The 19,547-nt window shown below is 31.4% G+C and overlaps 2 protein-coding genes across 2 annotated transcripts; both read left to right on the top strand.

Annotated features, from left to right (window-relative positions):
• Positions 1-556: 556 nt before the first annotated feature.
• LOC148303716 (26S proteasome non-ATPase regulatory subunit 12-like) lies at positions 557-11,962 on the top strand. The gene is made up of 10 exons (XM_088269509.1): positions 557-705; positions 842-908; positions 2,579-2,695; positions 3,355-3,467; positions 4,457-4,685; positions 5,521-5,670; positions 7,852-8,075; positions 9,048-9,204; positions 10,830-10,993; positions 11,710-11,962. The coding sequence occupies exons 2-10, from the start codon at positions 849-851 to the stop codon at positions 11,861-11,863; spliced, it is 1,368 nt and encodes a 455-aa protein (XP_088125635.1). The 5' UTR covers positions 557-705; positions 842-848; the 3' UTR covers positions 11,864-11,962.
• A 154-nt stretch (positions 11,963-12,116) lies between these two features.
• Positions 12,117-19,330, top strand: LOC148303715 (uncharacterized). The gene is made up of 9 exons (XM_088269510.1): positions 12,117-12,325; positions 12,739-12,861; positions 13,431-13,538; positions 15,011-15,165; positions 15,673-15,834; positions 15,949-16,055; positions 16,248-16,359; positions 16,460-16,590; positions 16,944-19,330. Exons 1-9 carry the CDS (start codon positions 12,170-12,172, stop codon positions 17,117-17,119), a joined length of 1,230 nt encoding a protein of 409 aa, XP_088125636.1. The 5' UTR covers positions 12,117-12,169; the 3' UTR covers positions 17,120-19,330.
• The last annotated feature ends 217 nt before the right edge of the window (positions 19,331-19,547 follow it).

The raw sequence follows: 19,547 nt of genomic DNA, 5'->3' as shown, positions 1-19,547 counted from the left end.
TTTAAAAAATCGTTACTGGGACTTTTTGTGATTCATGTACTTACTTAGTTTATCAGAAAACTAAGTAAATATTTATTTATTTATTATGAAATGTTTCATAAAAATGACATTAATTGACGTTTTTAACAAAACCTCAAATAATTCTCTCGTCATTTTATGACTATGGAAACTAAAAAATAAAATATGAAAATTGAATTTAGTCCTCAAAAATCGAAACAAAATGTAATTTTAAAAATCATTGAAATTTAGATTTTAAAAAAAATCTTTAAGAAATTAAAAACCAAGTTACTCAATTCCAAATCACGAGCACGCCCAGTTAATTTTTTTTATATATATTATTGACAATTTGACCACAGAAGTATAATATGCGGGACAGCCATGTTATTGGAGAGAATAAAAAAGATGTTTTGAAATTAGCTACAGTTCATGGACTCGGTTTTATAATTATTTGTCATTGTGGTGTCATTATTCGGCACGCAAATTGCTTATTTGCGATCCCTTAAATAAGTGCATATACGAACAATATTTTATATTTCACATAATCGAACACACCTTCAATGGCCATAAAAAATATTCTAGCCAAGCGGTGATCTGTCTTGTTGTTTCGTGAACTGAAATATTTTCGGATTGTCATCTGCTTTCTTTAAAATTGTGCTGGGAACTTCTTTAATTTACCGAAAACTCTAAGGTTTAATTCAAACAGAGGTACATATTATCTTTTTTAGGGAATGTATGTTGTCAGTTTTTAGGTTATATTATTCAAAAATTGCTTGTCATGTATGATAGTATTTTGCTTTGTTTCTTTATTTTACCGTAGAATAAATATTTCTTTATTTTACAGCTCCACAATGGCTGTTAACGGAGACATGGGGGAATTGGACGCAAGCGGAAAAATTATTAAAATGGAAGTAAGTTTCGTCAAGACACCGTTTTACAGTTAGTAGTAGCAAATTGACAGATCTCCATTTGTCCCATCCTACTGCGGTATAGCTCAGCTTTAATACCTTAATATTATCCTTTATCCGGTTTTGTATGGAAGTGCAGAACAACATCGGTAAATTGCCATGTATACGTAAGGTGCCCAAATACTGAGGAGACATTTTATCAAAAACTATGTCTATATTTCTATGATTAATGTGATGATAATAATACGTGCAATTGCCTTTTAACTGACCAAAAAAAATATGAACAAACACGAATACACTAAATAAACAACAAAAACCCCAAGAAAAGTATGTTGTTCAAAAGATTAAAATACACGTTAGATAACTACAAAACTACATATTGCAATGATTACTTAAAACCTCTATGTGGATAGACAGATAGATCTGTGGAGATATCACGCAAAAGTGTTTACATAATTGTCTCCCGTGTTTATGCAGTTTTGCGTATTAAACTCTCACATAACTTTGCGTTTTTACTATACTGTTACATATTGTGTATATAATACACATGGTAGTTATGGATCCCCTGATTGGTGGACAACGGTCCAAAGGACATTTCTTTCTTTTTTTAATCAATGATCATAATGTCTGAAATAACATATCTCTATTTTATTTTATTCTCATATCTGTGTTCACTACTTCTGTTCATGTGGCTAAAAGAAGGCACTGTTATTATAAGGTACCTCACATAACAACTACGTTCCTCCTATGCTCATGCTCACACGACAAACATGTTTCTCGTTACATATTCGCCAAATTTAATACGCAGCGACAATATGTAATTTTATATGCCTATAAAACATTTTTTCAAATATTTCATTTTATGAATAAATTAATAAATTTTAAAGACAATGTTATACAGCATCTACTCTAACATATTGACACATTATTTGCAGGAAACGTTTAAAAGCGTCTTTTACATACTGTTAGTAGAGAGCGGGAGACGCTTTTAAGCGTTCTATTTGCTTACTTTTGGTAGAGCGCGAGAGATGCCAATAAAACATTGTTCAGATCGGAATTGGGTTTGCGGTTACTTATTATTAGTATACGACCCTAATTAGTATACTAATAAGGGTCGGGGTTGATAAAAAAACCGCCTGACGACAATGTGTTCAGTAGCATATATCTTAACAACATTTCCAAATACTTGTTCACAAATCTGGATTATCTAAGCTTTTTTATTATTATTGGCGTTTTTCATGCATGTGATTATAATCTTAGATTCGGACCTCACATACAAATATAAGAGTTTCTGCTCTATAAAAAAGCTTCTTCATCTCACCAATAAACGTCTCTCTTGAAAATTCTAGTGATTCTTGTACAATGTTTCAAAATTGAATCGTATATTATAGAACTTCCGAGAATTTAAGTATATTGTGTGGTTGTCAATCATGGGTAGAATTGGTGAATGTTACACGTGTGTAAAGTGATCATAAACCAGCCTATGACGGTCGTAAGCTCCGTAAATGCCCAGACTTATACTTTCATATTCTTCTTCATCTATGTTGAGATGCCAAAAATAATAGCATATATCCTAATTTTTATTGCCATGACTATACAATTTTTTAGTATGCAATAGCAACAAAGTCCTTCACTTCTTGATTAATTTATATTTTCATAATATTTTCTCAAAGGTGGACTACAGCAAAACTTGTGATGATAAAATTCCCACGTGCAAGGAATTAGCGGCAAAGGGAAAAGTTCCTGATGCCCTTGACCAACTGTTGGCTCTTGAGAAGCAGACCAGAACAGTAAGTACATTTTTTTCTTCTTCTTTTCATAGATCCTGAAGATCTGTTTGTGCCTCAGCCTGTCGCTCTTGGGATGTTGACTCCCAGCCATGTCTCCACCTTTTTGGAGGTCTGCCTGGGGGTTTACGTCCTTCAGGGTTTCCTTGAAGGGCGATACGTGGAAGTCTGTCTTCTGACGTTCTGTTTACACACTCAGTACATAACCTAAAAAGCATATTTTATTTATTGTAACTGCAGACAGTTGGTAGAATTCCATATTGAATTGTTGGGTAATATATCCAAAACAAAACAAGGTTTGTTGGATTGAATTCTACATTTATTTATGTATATGTTAATACGTGACGCATTTCGTCTTCTTAGGACATTATCTAACATTAATATTTATACATATATTTATATATATATAGGTATATAAAACACTGTGACAAATGTGTTTGATAATGTCCTAAGAAGACAAAACACGTAACGTATTAACATATACATAAATAAATGTAGAATTCAATCCAACAAACCTGGTTTTATTTTGGATATATTACCCAACAAGTATATTTTACATCGTCTAACAAACCTCTGGAGTGGATAGATATTCAAATGTGATTTGTTAAGTATGTACTGCGCTTTTTTTCGCTGATGATTTTTAACCATACTTTTTATCTCAGGGTGCTGATATGGTCTCCACATCCCGAGTTCTAGTGGCAATTGTTCAAATCTGTTATGACGCTAAGGATTGGGTGTCACTTAATGACCACATTGCATTGCTGGCTAAGCGCAGGTATTTATTTTCTCATGTTATTTTTATTTTTAGAAACTTTACTATTCTACTCAAAATCTAGAATCTACATAATAATTTTAAAACTTTAAAAATATACTCAAAATTGCTCTTCATTATACGAAATTTCGGTCTACAAATATATTTGCGACATTTGTTTTAACTTTTTATTGCGTTTAAAAAAATATATATATTTTGAACTCAGTACAATAATCACACAAATAAATCAATCATGCTTCTCATTTAGAAAAATATTTTCCTCTTTTTTCATCCCTATCTTCACTCAATGCTGCATAAGGCACTCTTGTCAGATTGACACAATGTTAACTTGATCGTTAATTATACAAAAGCAAGTTATCAATCCGGAGCTCCAGATTCTCAGATCTAGAAGAGGAATGTATTTGAAAGGATATAGATGAAGTAAGTGAAGGAGCTCAGAGTGAAGAAAACTACTGTAATATGGGAAAGTAAATGAAGGAGAAATAGAAAGTAGGAAAAGGAGAATACCAATAATGGAAAGGGCATAACTATACTTGCACATGGTTGTCTAGAAGAAACATGAAATAATCTTATACTATAGTTTTTGAAGAATACCAACATAAATACAGTTGCTTCACTTTTTTTTGTCAAAAAGATAATTTACTAGGAAGTAAATTATCAGTGAAACCTTTTTGATGATATTATGTATATTTAAAATAAAAATAATAGCAATATTTATATTTGAAGCACTAACTTTGTGATTTTCCATTTTATAATTGAAATGTAACTTTTGTTTAAAATCACTAGGAATATTTTATTATAACTTAATTATAATGTGTACCGTTTTCGAAGTTAACCGCTTCTTTATTAAGCTGTTAGCTTCGTATTAATCAGTCTTGATAAGGAAGCGGTTAGCTTCGAAACCGGTAGACATTACAATTAACTTATAATAAAATATTTATAGTGATTTTAAAACAAAGTTACATTTTAATTATAAAACATGTAACTTTCAGGTCGCAACTAAAACAAGCCGTGGTGAAGATGGTCCAAGAATGCTGTCTGTACGTAGACAAGACTCCCGACAAGGAGACACAAATCAAGCTGATAGAGACGCTGAGGAGTGTCACCGAGGGGAAGATCTATGTGGAAGTGGAGAGAGCCCGTCTCACACACAAGCTGGCCAAGATAAGGGAAGGAGAAGATAATGTCGCTGAGGCCGCCAAGATCATACAAGAGTTGCAGGTTGCTAACTTACGTGTCTATTACCATGTTACTATGTCCACCTCCGTAGTGTAATGGCAAAGGGGTATATCTGTCAAATTTTTCACTTTCTAAGTTTGTTTCACAAAATGTCTCAAATAGTGTATTCCATAATCTGGCAAAAGGATATAGCTGTAGTTGCAATATTTATTTAGTTTTATTGAGATGTGTTCATTTGAAAATACATAAAACAAGTTAGTTATTTAATTTCACAAGTTTGTTATTACTCTCCTGTAAAATTTGGTCTGAGACAGATATACCCTTTTGCCTTTACACTACCGAATACTCAGCACGCTTGTCTACCGTACTTGACAAATATATTAGATCTACATAATAAACTTAAAAAATGCACTCCAAATTGACCTACATTACACAGAAATTTCTTCTTCTTCTAACACTTATCCGCACCCAATGGTGCATAGGGCACTGCATCATATAGAAGCAGTGTTATCTTGATCGTTAAATACACGAAGGAAAGGTGATCAGCCTTCCGCTTCAGGTACCAGTCCAGGGTCATATTTAATAAATTTTATACTGAAAAATCACAAATATTTGTTTTGACCCTCTTATATAATACAGTGCCCTGTGCACCATTGGGTGTGGATAAGGAACTTGCATGATTATTATCAATCGCTTTCAGGGTGATGAACATTTAAAGAGAAGCTCTCGTTGAATCCTCAGAATATCTTTATGATTATTTTACATTTTACATCTTGTAACTGTTTAATTTGGAAGATTATAGATTGGGAAGCATTGTATAAGTCCACCAATATGAATATCTGGTATATCATTCGCATTAATACTTTTTGTTACGCAGGTGGAGACATATGGATCAATGGAAAAACAAGAGAAAGTAGAACTGATATTGGAGCAGATGCGCCTCTGTTTAGAAATCAAGGATTATGTTCGTACTCAAATCATTTCCAAGAAAATAAACACCAAATTCTTTGAAGATGAAAAAACAAAGGTATACTATAAATATATATATGTACGCTTATATGTATCATCTTTATTACAAATCACTTATTTTACTGTCCCATCTAAAAATATATTAACCTTTTCATTAATTGATTCGACAGTCACTTTGTGGTAAAATCTATCCATTTTTAATTAATGTTTTACTTAGTAAATACCACTATTTCTTAAAATCTACTGTGATACGTGTTTCGATGCATTCCGCATCATTTTCGAACACCGTAATACGGTGTTTGAAAATGATGCGGAATGCATCGAAACACGTATCACAGTAGATTTTAAGAAATAGTGGTATTTACTAAGTAAAACATTAATTTAAAAAAATATATTAACCATTTAACTGCTTGTTTTAAAGATTTTTAAGATGGGACCTTCATTTTTCATTTACCTTGCTTATTATGTACAAGGTTTATAGATCATTAAGTGGTTTTTTGGTTTCTTCTAACTAATTAAATATGTTTTTATTTGAATCTGTGTTGGGAACCATTTTACTGCTGGATAGACATTAATGTAGGTGTTTGTCTTCCTTCAGAGAGTAGTGGTTACTGTACTTAGCTACTCGGCTGTCCAAATTTAAAACACAGTAAGTGACATTGTTTTGTAGTACGTTTTTTTTTTGCATTTTTGGACTAAGTAGAATCTACTTAGTCCAAAAATGCACAAAAACCTACTACAAAAAAAGTCCCTGACTGTGTTTTGAGTTTGGACAGCCGTACTGTGTCGGAGTTCCTGGATTTGATTCCTAGAGTTATTGAAATAGATATAATTTATTGTAATCTAATATCATCCTGGACTGGTGGTACCTGAATTACAAGACTGACCACCCCTATAATCTAATTAACGATCAAGGTAAAACCTTAGGCATCATTGGATGCGAATAAGAGTAAGAAGAAGAAAATATTCATGCTTCGTTGTCCGGCCACAATATATTAGAGATAAGATAATTTTTAATTTTTAATAAAAAAAGACATTCCCATTTGTCATGATTCTTCAATCAAGAGATTGAAACATGCAGAGAAAGCTTTCACAAAAATATCTCTCTACACTTCACTCTTGACTTTGGCTATTAAAAGAAGTACCATACTTGAAAGGACAAACATTTCATGTCGCAAGCTTCGCAAGTGTGGATATGTGATACATATTAACATGGTCGTGGCAAAAAGGTTAAAAATTGCTATTGAGCTCTCTTTTTTATCCGACTACAATATATAAAAGTGAAGAAGCCATGAATGTGTTATGATTTATTTTGGTTATTTGTATTATGTCATAGCATCAGTCAATGATATAACAATATACATAGAAACCTTATTTTTTAAATGAAGCGCAATGTATGTAACAATGAAATTGTCAATAAATTGTCGAGCAATACACATAAAGTACAATGGATGAACGTGAGCCATGTACATGTGTAAGTAAATACATATAAACCTGTTAAGTAGATGTACTGAACTTTTCTGGTACATATATACATAGTGTATATACTTTTATCTGTGGTTATAAGGTTTTCCAATTTGTATAAAAATACTAATTGTATCTCATGTACAAAGTCACAAACTGTAATATTATAAGTAAATTGTGAAGGGGGTAATCACAAGGCTAATTTTTCTTAACAGAATATTTTCATTTTTCCATGTTAATAAATATTAAAAATTGAGAAATATTGAGAAATATATCAGTAAATGCAACACAATAGTGTTGCATTTACTGATATCCTTAAGTCTAATTTTATCCAGGATAGCACTTGCTTTCATCATATTTTAATGTCAGTTGGTAAGCTTTCTATTTTCATAACAAGTTTGTATATGGGAATATGGTAACAATACATTGAACTTTGAAGATCATAATCCCATATCTTTTTGCAAATAAAACACTTGCATTCCGATGCTAAGAAACGTTACAGCCGTAAATGTTTTATGTATTAGGTGAAATTAGATTTTCAAATCATGTTAATCATTAAGGTGGAGACTGACCGGAGCATTTCGTCGCAACGTAACATGTTACGATGCGAACATTCAGGCAGTCAGTACACCGAGGCGAGCGCTCCATCCATAGTTTCGGATGCTCGTTGATGCTCGCCGCGAGCGATGTTACGACGTTATGTTACAACGAAATACTCTGGTCAGTCTCCACCTTCAGAAAAGTACAGTATAGTAATCATGAAGTTGCCTTCCAGGAGATGAAGGAGAAGTTCTACCGACTGATGATCGCTGTGGACCAGCAGAGCGGGTCATACCTGTCGGTGTGCCGGCACTACCGCGCCCTGGGCACCATCGGCGGGCCCGACACGCTGGTGGGCGCCGTTCTGTACCTGCTGCTGGCACCGTATGACAACGAGCAGGCTGACCTCACGCACCGCCTCGTCGCTGATAAGCAATTGGAGGAGCTCCCCGTCTACAAGTAACTAAGACAATACAAATATCTATATTTTGTCAAATGCCACTATTTATCGTAATATAATTTTTCCTCTTATAGTTGGATTGCATAATATTAATGATGAATTGCTGATATACAATTTTAACTCTCACAAGATGTAATGAGTAAAGCACGCTTCTGTATTCAGTAATCCCTATAGAGTTTCAATTACTAGCAAATGTTTAGAAATCGAAACCACAAATGTTGAGAATAAATAACCAAATCATACTATGATCGTACTAATTTTTTGTCAAAATTTTAGATAACAAATATGTTTTAGCCACAATGAAATCCATTTTATATCTTCATAATGGCAACCATGTCACTGTTCCCACTATGTCTAATCAACTTGTGTTGTGAAAATAGTTATCAAGTTGTAGGTAGAGTGGGATAAAACCTAGCAACTTAGAGTCTTGTTATTACTGACCATATAAAAGCTTTTAAGTTTGTCGAGTGGGCATATTTAAACTGAACCATCTGATAATGTTGTCTGTCATTTCTGATTATATTGCCGCCATTTTAATATTCATGTTATATCTTTGCCTAACTACAATCAATATTTATATATTTTTTTTAAAAAACATTTTTTTTTACTTATTCGGTGTTATCCGTTAAAGACTCATCCTTTTATAAATATAATTCATTGATATAATGCGCCTATTTTGGAAATTTATTTTCGTCTTAAAAGCGTTAGTCTTTGTTTTTACTTTTAAGTGTGGAAAATTTAATCACAAGAACATTGAAATATATGTTATTGTAAAAGCACGTAACCAAAAATAAAAAAAATCTACAAATATTTAAGGGCAAATCCAAGTGTGTCAATTACCATTTTTTTATTTTACATATGTATATGGATGGAAAAGGTTTGAAAGAAAGATATGCATTTGATTTATTTAACTTTTTTTATTTTTTTTATTTAATATTTTAATATAACTTGTTTACTTATTTTTGTTCTAGAGAGTTATTAAGATTATTCATTAATCCCGAACTCATCAGATGGGATCAACTCTGTACCAAGTATGAGAAAACCCTAAGAGCTACCCCTGTTTTCGAGGCCTCGACTGAGGATGGTGAAAAAAGATGGAATGACTTGAGAAACAGAGTAGTAGAGCATGTAAGTGACATTTTGAGTGTTTTCTACCAGCACTGCCGCCCAATTATGGTGAACCTATTTGAATATGACATTCAATACAATAACAATTTTCAAAAGAAACTCATCTTGTATTTTCTCACAGAGGAACATGTGATATGTAATGTGTGATTCCTAAACAAAATATGTAATATATCGCTCACTCCTTTCAACAACATCATATCGCTCACTCCTTTCAAGAACGTCATAAATCAAAAATCGTAAATTTTCAGTTGTGTATGTTTTCGGAATGCCCAGAAAATGTACTACATCCCACCAAAAGAGGCATATTTTTAACTTAATATTTACCCACTACAGGGCAAAAAGTGTTGTTTTTGCATTTTGAAGAAAAGGTATTGTTTAATTATTTTTTTAAATATCTTAAATAATTTTCAAATGGAGAAAAAACCTTCAGGTTTTACCTAAAATAATATGTTGCACAGTAAAAAGTTTAATAAGTGGCTTGATAATTATTTTTAATACATTCTATTATATTTTTAAACTTTAAAAACGTTCTCCTGAAAAATCAAGTATTTTGATTTATGACGTTCTTGAAAGGAGTGAGCGATATGTAAAAAAAAAACTTGATTTTTCAGGAGATCGTTTTTATAGTTTAAAAATACAATACAATGTATTAAAAATAAATATCAAGCCACTTATTGAACTTTTTACTGTGCAACAGATCTTTTTAGGTAAAACCTGAATGTTTTTTCTCCATTTGAAAAATATTTAGTGTATTTAAAAAAATAATCAAGAAATACCTTTCTTCAAAATGCAAAAACAACACTTTCAGCCCTGTAGCGGGTAAATATTTAGTTAAAAATATGCCGCTTTTGCTGGGTTTAATGTAAATTTTCTGGGCATTCCGAAAACATGCACAACATTGACGTTTTTTATTTATGATGTTGAAGGAGTGAGCGATATGTTACTGGAATTTTTTAACATCCTAGTAAAACTGCTTCCCGATCAAAGCGATTAAGAGTCTACTGTATGTGATTTTCTCCATAAGTTAGAATACGTTCTCCACTCCATATATTTGCTTTTTCATGCTGGCTCAACAGTTAGGCAAGTAGTAAAGTGCGGTCAATCTGCCTCTAATGCAATATGTATTATAGTCCCATCTGTCAATAAGTGTTGGTATTTTTGCATATTTTAAATACTGACTTCACAACAGATCACGGTAATTCCTTTATAAAGAGGAGTATAAAATCTATGATTACCACTTGATAAGAGTCACATATTTTGGTGCTTACTTTAAAACTCATTACATATTATGATTCCTATCCAAACAATCGAAGATGCAAAAATGTAGATCCGTATCTACATTGGTAAGATCACTAAACACATTTGAGATGGATATTTTTTTACGCTTTCGGTTTGCTGACTACGGGATTTGATAATTATGTACATATAGTTAAGACCTTAACAAAGAGATTGGTATATAATATTTATATTAAAACATTGGAAAATTCATTCTTGTCTTCCTTAAAAATGAGGCCGGTGCAGAAGGTAAAAATATCCTTCTCGTCCTAAAGCATCAATCGACCGAAGGGGTAGAAATACCTTTCCCGTGTGAAGTGTGTTAACATAAATATATGGGGTGTTTGCAGAATATCCGCATCATGTCAATGTACTACACTCGTATCACCCTGAGTCGGATGAGTGAGCTTCTGGGACTGGCGCACGCGGAGGCCGAAGACTTCCTCTGCAAGCTCGTGGTGGGAGGGACTGTTAAAGCCAAGACTGACCGACCCGCTGGCATCGTGCACTTCAGGTACAATATTATCACCTATTATATAAAGATATACACATTATTTTTTGGAATTATGATATAAAAACTTATTTCAATTAACCCTTTCCGGTCCTCAAAAAAATATTTAAAAAACTGATACAGTTACAATTCCAATGGGTAAAAATTAATTTGCCTCTACTCCGCATACTGTTGTGATCTTCTTCAAACCATCATCCACACCCGATGGTGCATAGGGCACTTCATCATATAAACGCAGTGTTGTTATCTTGATCTTAAACACATAAAGAAAGGGTGATCAGCCCTCCGCATCAGGTACCAGTCCAGGGTAATATTGAATAAATATTAGAGTGAAAAAATCACTTATATTTATTTGACCCCCCCCCCCCTGGAAATCGAACCCAGGACCTCCAGTACGGTATCCTAGCGTGCTGACCATTACAGAGACGGACACCGTTGTAATAGATACAAGTAAAAAAAGTGAGCTTGCATTTTAACAATACAAATTATGAAAAAAATGTCTAATGAGATTAGACTTTGGACCAGTAAAGGTTAACAGTTAACTAAAAAGGTTAACGGTTAATTCTCAAATCTTAACTTAGCATATCACGGACCTGGTCTAATACAAAAGTATAAGTGATATATCATTGAAAGCCAACTAATTGCATTCAAGCTGTAGACTTTCATCTATTTAATAATCCTGTTTCTTTATTAATTTGTCTTTTTTTGCCTTTCAACAGTCAAAACCCTGACGTATCAGACCGATTGAATGCATGGTCCAATAATCTCAATGAATTGATGCAACTTGTCAACAAAACTACCCATCTCATCAACAAAGAAGAATGCATTCACAAACCGTTGAGAAATTTGGATGATGCTAAAGTTGCAGAATAGATTCTATGGATAGCGAAAACAAAATTATATGAGAAATAACGTCACTAATTTTACTTTTTTTATTTATAGTATTATATAAAAAAAATGTCGTTTCATTATTAATTATACAAATAAGAATTTTATTTGTATTAATAATCTGTTCAAAAATTATTCTGCAAAAAAATAATAAATCTCTTTTTTTATTTATCTGTGTCATTATTTTACTTATCTCCTATTGACTATTTCTGAACTTTGATATAATATTTTGTGATAAGTTATCAGGTTGGTTTTATAACCTTTCAAGTAGCTCTTTGGAGAACCAATGCAATGTATATTTTAGTTATTTTTGCCATATTTTTCGTTTTATTAATAAAGTATGTGACCAGACCTTATAAGCCACCAATTTTTGGCGTGTATCAACAAGAAAATGGGTGGTATCACTTGAAATATATCAGTTTCTACTTATTTCTATCAGTTAGAAAGGTAAGTAATAAAAATAAAAGCACTTTGATTGACTATGTTAATTTTATATGTATTTATTATAAACATATAATTTATTATACATATTATTACATGTATTTATTATAAACTTAATTATTTATTTTAAAATCTGACCAAAACAAAATATAAAACACCTTTTTTGTATTTGAATGCAAAAAAATTAAGCCATTTATTTTAAAATCTGACCAATAATAAATATAAAACACCTTTTTTCTATTTTAAATTCATAAAAATAATGTCTTCGAGTCTTCTACAAATCTGACTATGGAATAAAATTATATTAATTTACTGTGACAACTTTTTTGTGTAGATTTGACTTCCTCATTTTTTATAAATGTTTTATATTAAATGTAAATATTTAAAAATGCTTTTTAAATTAATTTATTTATGTCTAGTATTTTAACAATCGGAAGAATAAATTAGACAAAAATGGACAAGGGAGTTCAAAAGATGGAATATATGTATCAAATAAAGACATATTACTAGAGAAAGCTCAGCCATTACATAATCACCCCAAGGTAAGACGTATTTAAAAATAATAAAAATTCGTATTTATAAATCATATTTAAATCGTATTTATAAATTATAATGAATGCATTTATAATAGATGACAAATTTATTATACAAAACGTCAAAATAGCATATGGAAAATGAAAGGGATCATAATTTGAAATTATAATATTTTGTTACTCATTTTCTATATAGAAATTGGCAGGTAGTAATGTTTCAAAATATATCTATAGTTTTTAATAAAACTGATACAAATTAAATAAATTGTATTTTTTGCCTGTCATAATTTTATTTCAAATTTCGGATAAAATATGCTTTGGATTTTTTTTAACCTAACTTTTTAAAGCTCCGCCTCCATAGTGTAGTGGTCAGCACATTTGGCTACTGCGCTGGAGGTCTTATTTCAAATGTGTAATTTTTATGAGTCTTATTTACTTTTGGAAATGACAAATATTTAATAAAAATACATGCGTATTATGGGTATATTTCAATCACTAATTTTATATGATGAATAATTTATAGAATTGCCAATATTATTTTGTAGAATAAAATTACAACATTTGTTTACTAATAACAGGCAATAGATGCAGTGTATTTCAATGGAACTTCGAGTAGTGGAGCAGCTCTAGTTTGTGGAGTGGCGAGAAGGCCCAAAGGAGTCTGCAATGCATTTTTATATTTAAGGGTAAATCCAATATCATTATTTCAGTCACATTGTGAACAAATTATCAGTTATTCTGAACTCATGGTTTTATTTACAATTCATATTAATAGTAATAATAAAATTATTTTGTTACAAGAATGCTGATCTTTTCTCGACACAAATCCATGTATGCCGATTTCAAGAGAAATGTTTTTTTTAATTAGTCACATATCGCTCACTCCTTTCAAGAACGCCATAAATCAAAAAACTTGATTTTTCAGGAGAACGTTTAAAAGTATAATACAATGTATTAAAAATAAATATCAAGCCACTTATTGAACTTTTTACTGTGCAACAGATCTTTTTAGGTAAAACTTTTTAGGGTTTTTCTCCATTTGAAAAATATTTAGTATATTTAAAAAAATAATTAAACAATACATTTTATTCAAAATGCAAAAACAACACTTTCTGCCCTATGGGGTAGATATAAAGTTAAAAATATGCCTCTTTTGCTGTGATATAGTACATTTTCTGGGCATTCCGAAAACATGCACAACTGAAAATTTAAGATTTTTGATTTAAGACGTTCTTCAAAAGAGTGAGCGATATGTATATGCTTGTGTAAGGAGACATTAAGTAAGCATTTTTTGCTAACTCACATTGTAATAAACCTATGATTTCAATTACTGTAAAATACATTCACCCTATGAACACATTTTATACAATTCCCCAAATTGGTATGTATATAAGTTCTGCAGGAATGTGCATTCCATATAGGCAGGAAAGCAGCATCTACCTGGTAGAGAATTACTAAGTAATGCCAAGTGTCTGGTTGTGGTCCCGTGGTTAGTGTCGCGGACTCTTAAGGTGGAGACTGACTGGAGCATTTCATCGTAATGTAACACGTTACGAGGCGAGCATTCAGGCAGTCAGTACAGCGAGCCGAGCGCTCCATCCATAGTTACAGATGCTTGCCGCGAGCGATGTTACGACGAAATGCTCCAGTCAGTCTCCACCCTTTAAGTCAGAGTTTCTCGGTTGGAACCCACTCTACCATAATTTGATACCTATTTCTAATAATGAGCCGCTTAGGATCACAGAAATAGTACGAAATCGAAATATTTGTGTAAGTAATAAAACACAAATATTTATAAATAATAAAAACACAATTGAAAATAAAAAACCTTACCTTACAATACACCTCTACTGCCTATCTTGATAAAAAGCTCTGCAAACCATTGATGTTCTGCCAGGAAGGGGTCAGATATCAACAAATGCCTAGTAGAATTAATATAAAGCCTAGTAGAAGTGGAGAACTTTTTGTACAAAGTTATTATTAAACGTATAATTTTTTTTCAAAAATATAATCAAGGCTGATTGATATATTATATGATAATATTGTAGGTATGTATATATTTTTCCTGGTTCTAATTTAAACTTGCTCGCTTTACATATTTTATTCGGTAAAGTTTCTACTATTATATTTTTTTAAATAAATTTTATATTACCTTTAGGTTGAAGAAGGGGCATTATTGATCTCCCCAAAATTACCTGATACCACCTTACAGCAAACTTCGGAAGAAGAGGGACAATTTAAAGTAGAAGGAATCAATATTTATCCTTTGGAACCTATGATAGTGTGGAAAATAGAATATAATGGATTTATGAAGTAAGTTATAGGTATAGGACTCCAATTTACAAAAAAATCTTCGTGGTTTAATTTAACATGATTAATGTAAGAAAAATACACTTGTGTTTGTGGTTTTGGTTAAAGAAAACCAGTTTACATACTGACACTGCAATTTGATTACTTTCTAGTATCTACTATAATTTATTATCCAACAAAAACGTTATTTACCTGTGCCTTGGGGTTCACATAAAATTTTATAATTGTAAGAAAAAGGCTATGGGATTTCTGTATATGTACTAGCTGTAACAAAAGTAGACTTTTAGCAGTTTCTTTTTTCTGACTCTTATCCTCACCCAATAATGTATAGGCCACTAAACCTAATTGACACAGTGTTAACATGATAATTTACTGCATAAAAGCAAGGTGACTGATTAGTCCTGGTCTTCTGGTACCAGCGTAGTCACTTATACCTTACCACATATATTCCTGTGAAATACTGGTTATTCACAAACGTAGTGGATATATATTTATTATATTTATTTTTAGTACATATAATTCTCGTTGCAAGGCTGTAAAAGTGGAATTGGATGCAACTTGGAATGCTGTTTATAACCACTTCAATTATGACACGGATATGTCCCCATGTAGCATGGCAAGAGATGTAGCCCGTGAATCATGGAGCAAGGATTATTTTAAAACATTGAAAGAGTAAGAAATGTTGAACCCCCTTTAAATCATGAAAATACATACATTTTGCTACGTCTACATTATTTACTATATATTTTATTATGAACAGAGTAAAACTTAAGTCATAATTTTCAGAGTTCATCAAACACACTATGAGCAACATGGAATAATAAAAGGAATAGTGAAAATAGACGGAATTGAAAGTAAAATTCTAGTGCATAGTGTCCGAGATCACAGTTTTGGTATTATTTATTATTTTAACAAAATCATTTGTCCATGGAAGTAGGTGTATTTTAATTTTCCATCCAAATCATCAAATTTATAGTTTGTCACTAGCCGACTATTTACCAGATAGTAACTACTTAAATCTTCATTATTGTTTTGAATGGTAATTTACATTAATAATTTTTAATATATATGTATTAATTATTTAGGTACTATGCGTGAATGGAAAAATTTTCATAGATATGGTCTTCACTTTATTACCCTCGAAAATGGTGATCGAATAACTGTTGGGACTATTTGTATGCCAGTTTGTTTTTCAAGGTTTGTTTCAATTTACTTATTTTTGGACTCATTTTACTGATTAATCAACAATTAAATATTTTAGTATGTACCTGTTTATTCAATGTTTGTTTTGTTTCAGACTAAACGTTGGATTTTTGTGTAAAAATTCTACAAATAAAATACATCCTGTTGATTTTTGTAATCTTGAACTATTTCGTCACGGAGAAAACTTAACACCACCTCTGGATTATGCATTCCAATTTAAAGCAGGTAAACCAACAAAAAATATGATAGAGTAACAAGAAATATGGGGTGAAAAATTCTATAAAAAGCAAAATAAAAAGTGTTATATGCTTACATAGAGTAACAGATTTCATTATTCAATCAGTTTTAGGTCCTGTAAAAATAGTGCTGTAGACTTTGAGTCAATGGGCAGTGATCCAATTTACAACAATATTTTTTTATGCTTTCAAATTCAAAGCTTAGGGTCCGAGAAACATTTGCTTTTAATTAATCAAAATAATATTTTTTATATAATTTTAGTGGACAAAGAAAATTTTAATAAATTACATCAAACGCTAAATAAATACAAGTGATATACATTTTTTTTATGTGAATTCTAGGCGGTGTAACCTATACAGTTCAAGTAGATGTCATAGACTCTCCTACTTTCTATATAGGAGATGAACATGAGTGCAGAGTGGTGGAAAGACTTGCAAAATTTAAAGTTAATGGCGTCAAAGGATGGGGGGCAGCAGAGTGGCAATATCGAAACCTTGATCCGAACATGAAATGTTAATTGTTCATCTGAAATTTCGTGCAAATAAACATTAATAAACCAGATTATCAACACTTTTTAAACTTTATTAACTGTTTAGAACAAGTACTTATAGATCCTCAAAATAAATAAGATTTTGTGGGCAATTCGAACCAAATATGTACGGTCTAAACCAAATTGACTCACTCCTGACCAACTACTAAACCTATTTTAATTCATTGTGAATTAACAGCCATTGATACTATAACCAAATATTTGAGGTAGAATTTGCTTCTATTTAAGGCTCCAGCTCAATGGTTTAAGGTTATGCTTCTTTTATTGGAACTTAATCAATTAACATTTTAGACCCGAGTCCATGACAAAAGATCTATGGAATCTATCTCCACCTAATGGCAATTCAATGCATCTCAAGAATATTATAAACTTATAAAAAATGCTTTCATTAATGTAATAGGCTGGAAAGCTGTAAATGTGTCAGTAATATTCAAGAACAGATATATGTGTTGCGAAAATCTCCTATTATGACAGTATGTTTATATAAGGAAAATACTATCTGGCAAGGTGCGGACTGACCTGAGTCATTTCGTAGTAACATAACATGTTCCAATGCGAGCATTCATATAGTCAGTACAGCATTCCGAGTACTCCATCCGAAGTTAGATGCTTGCCGCAATTGTTACATTACGACAAAATGCTCCGGTCAGTCTCCACCTTAAAAAAATATATTTTGCATTTTTAATGATGCAAACCAGGCGAGTGAAGACCGAGGTTTGGTAACATTTTTTCCCCGTTTTAGAATGGAACAGGTTTAGGTGAAATAATTAAATAAAACTTTTTCGTATTGAAATAATCAATTTATTACAACTTCCATCTATGTATACACATAATAACTTTGTAGATGCCGGAATGTAAGAAAAATAGATTAATTTCATAATAATATTTTAATAACTCAATATTCCTAAGACATGTGTTTTATCCTTGTGGAAACAGAAAACATTTGTGATAGGATTACAAATTATTTTTTTCATTTTAAGATAATAAAGCCTGTGGCATAATCATTCAAAATTTATGAGATATTGCAGAACTGATGATATTATAATTTCAAATTGAACACCTGTCAGTGTTTTTGTCAGCGCCTCCTAGATTGCAATAGTAGTCTATTCTGTAAGATCGGCTTGGAAGCAACTCTGTTTGTAAATAAACAATAATAAATCGGACATCAAATGTTCAGGAGAAACCATTTTTTAAAATACTTCAATGACTTATTAGTTTTTATGTTGACCCGATAAATCAAAATTAATTCAAAGTCTCTCATGAACATTAGACATTTAAAATTGTTTACCTCATACCTACCAATATTTAAACTCAATTGCAAGCCGTTTACCAAACTGTTAGCACACAAGCGTTCACGCTCTGTATTTTTTTTGCTTATTCGACTTTTTGGTGGTTTTTTTTTAGAGTAGTATTTAAGATTTATATACATATTTGTATTTGTAATTTTTGTGCGCTCCCGATGGTGTTTTTCGTTCTTACATAGACGAAAAACTTTTTTAGATAAATAAGGAATAGTGTTTTTTGTGCCCTGAAAAGTGCGTTTTCCGTGAACGCTGCCCTTGTGAAAGTGTTTTTCACCTATTTTTTTCATTTACGTGTGTGTTTATTAAATTTAAACACGGAAAATAAGATTTGTTTGTCAATACTGTATTCTAAATTTTCTAACACATTATTGTGTGTCCATGAGGAATGATTCAATGGTATCATATTTCAAATTTATCTAAATAAAATAATAGCACATTAGTTCAAATGAGCTAATATTTGAATGTATTGCAGTATATTATTCTTACTATTCAGGACACATTCTAAGAAACAGGTTTACCAATAATACTTGACAAGATGCCACCAAATTTGTTCACAGAACTTACATTTGATTTAGAAAGCGCTGGCTTTTAATATGAAAGTGGTGAAGTATGACAAAAAGGAAATGTGCAAAAAACTAATTATACTTAAAGGTATCATTTGTGCATTTTTTTTATTATTACGTATGAAATAAGATAACATCTAATAAATACCAACCTAGTAAATAAATGACATTAATTTTGCTTCTCTAAGCTTTGGACGATTGTAATATTGATCCTTGACTCATTCTTCCATATTTCGTAAAGCACGTTTTATACACTCTCTTTAGTTTTTCTAGCATTGGAATTTTATGTAAATACATACATAAAACACTCTTATCATCTGTATTATTATATGTACTTGTATTTCTTACTACTCTATCATTCCTAATATCCATATTTCTCAAACTACTAATTTAAAAAGTTGACAGTTATTTGTTCCTTTTTAAATAATAATTGTGTGTAAGAGGGCAATATTTGTTTGGAGTGCAAAAACTTAAATTCGGAAAGGCACAAGGATATGTATATAATACTGATGAAAATTATACAATTAT

Source organism: Brachycentrus maculatus, unplaced genomic scaffold (assembly GCF_059751285.1).
Source record: "Brachycentrus maculatus isolate JH-2025_06_01 unplaced genomic scaffold, ASM5975128v1 h1tg000353l, whole genome shotgun sequence".
Lineage (NCBI taxonomy): Eukaryota > Metazoa > Arthropoda > Insecta > Trichoptera > Brachycentridae > Brachycentrus > Brachycentrus maculatus.
The sequence above is the reverse complement of the archived record's forward strand: the minus strand, read 5'-3'. Positions and strand labels throughout refer to the sequence as shown.

What these genes read in the sequence shown, in the direction of transcription:
- LOC148303715 (XM_088269510.1), top strand. Translation starts at nt 12,170, where the DNA reads ATGTATATTTTAGTTATTTTTGCCATATTTTTCGTTTTATTAATAAAG. An exon ending in ATGCATTTTTATATTTAAGG is followed by an intron (nt 13,539 to 15,010) that starts GTAAATCCAATA and finishes TATTACCTTTAG; the next exon opens with GTTGAAGAAGGGGCATTATT. An exon ending in TGTCCGAGATCACAGTTTTG is followed by an intron (nt 16,056 to 16,247) that starts GTATTATTTATT and finishes TTAATTATTTAG; the next exon opens with GTACTATGCGTGAATGGAAA.
- LOC148303716 (XM_088269509.1), top strand. Translation starts at nt 849, where the DNA reads ATGGCTGTTAACGGAGACATGGGGGAATTGGACGCAAGCGGAAAAATT. An exon ending in GAAAAATTATTAAAATGGAA is followed by an intron (nt 909 to 2,578) that starts GTAAGTTTCGTC and finishes ATTTTCTCAAAG; the next exon opens with GTGGACTACAGCAAAACTTG. An exon ending in AGATCATACAAGAGTTGCAG is followed by an intron (nt 4,686 to 5,520) that starts GTTGCTAACTTA and finishes TTTGTTACGCAG; the next exon opens with GTGGAGACATATGGATCAAT.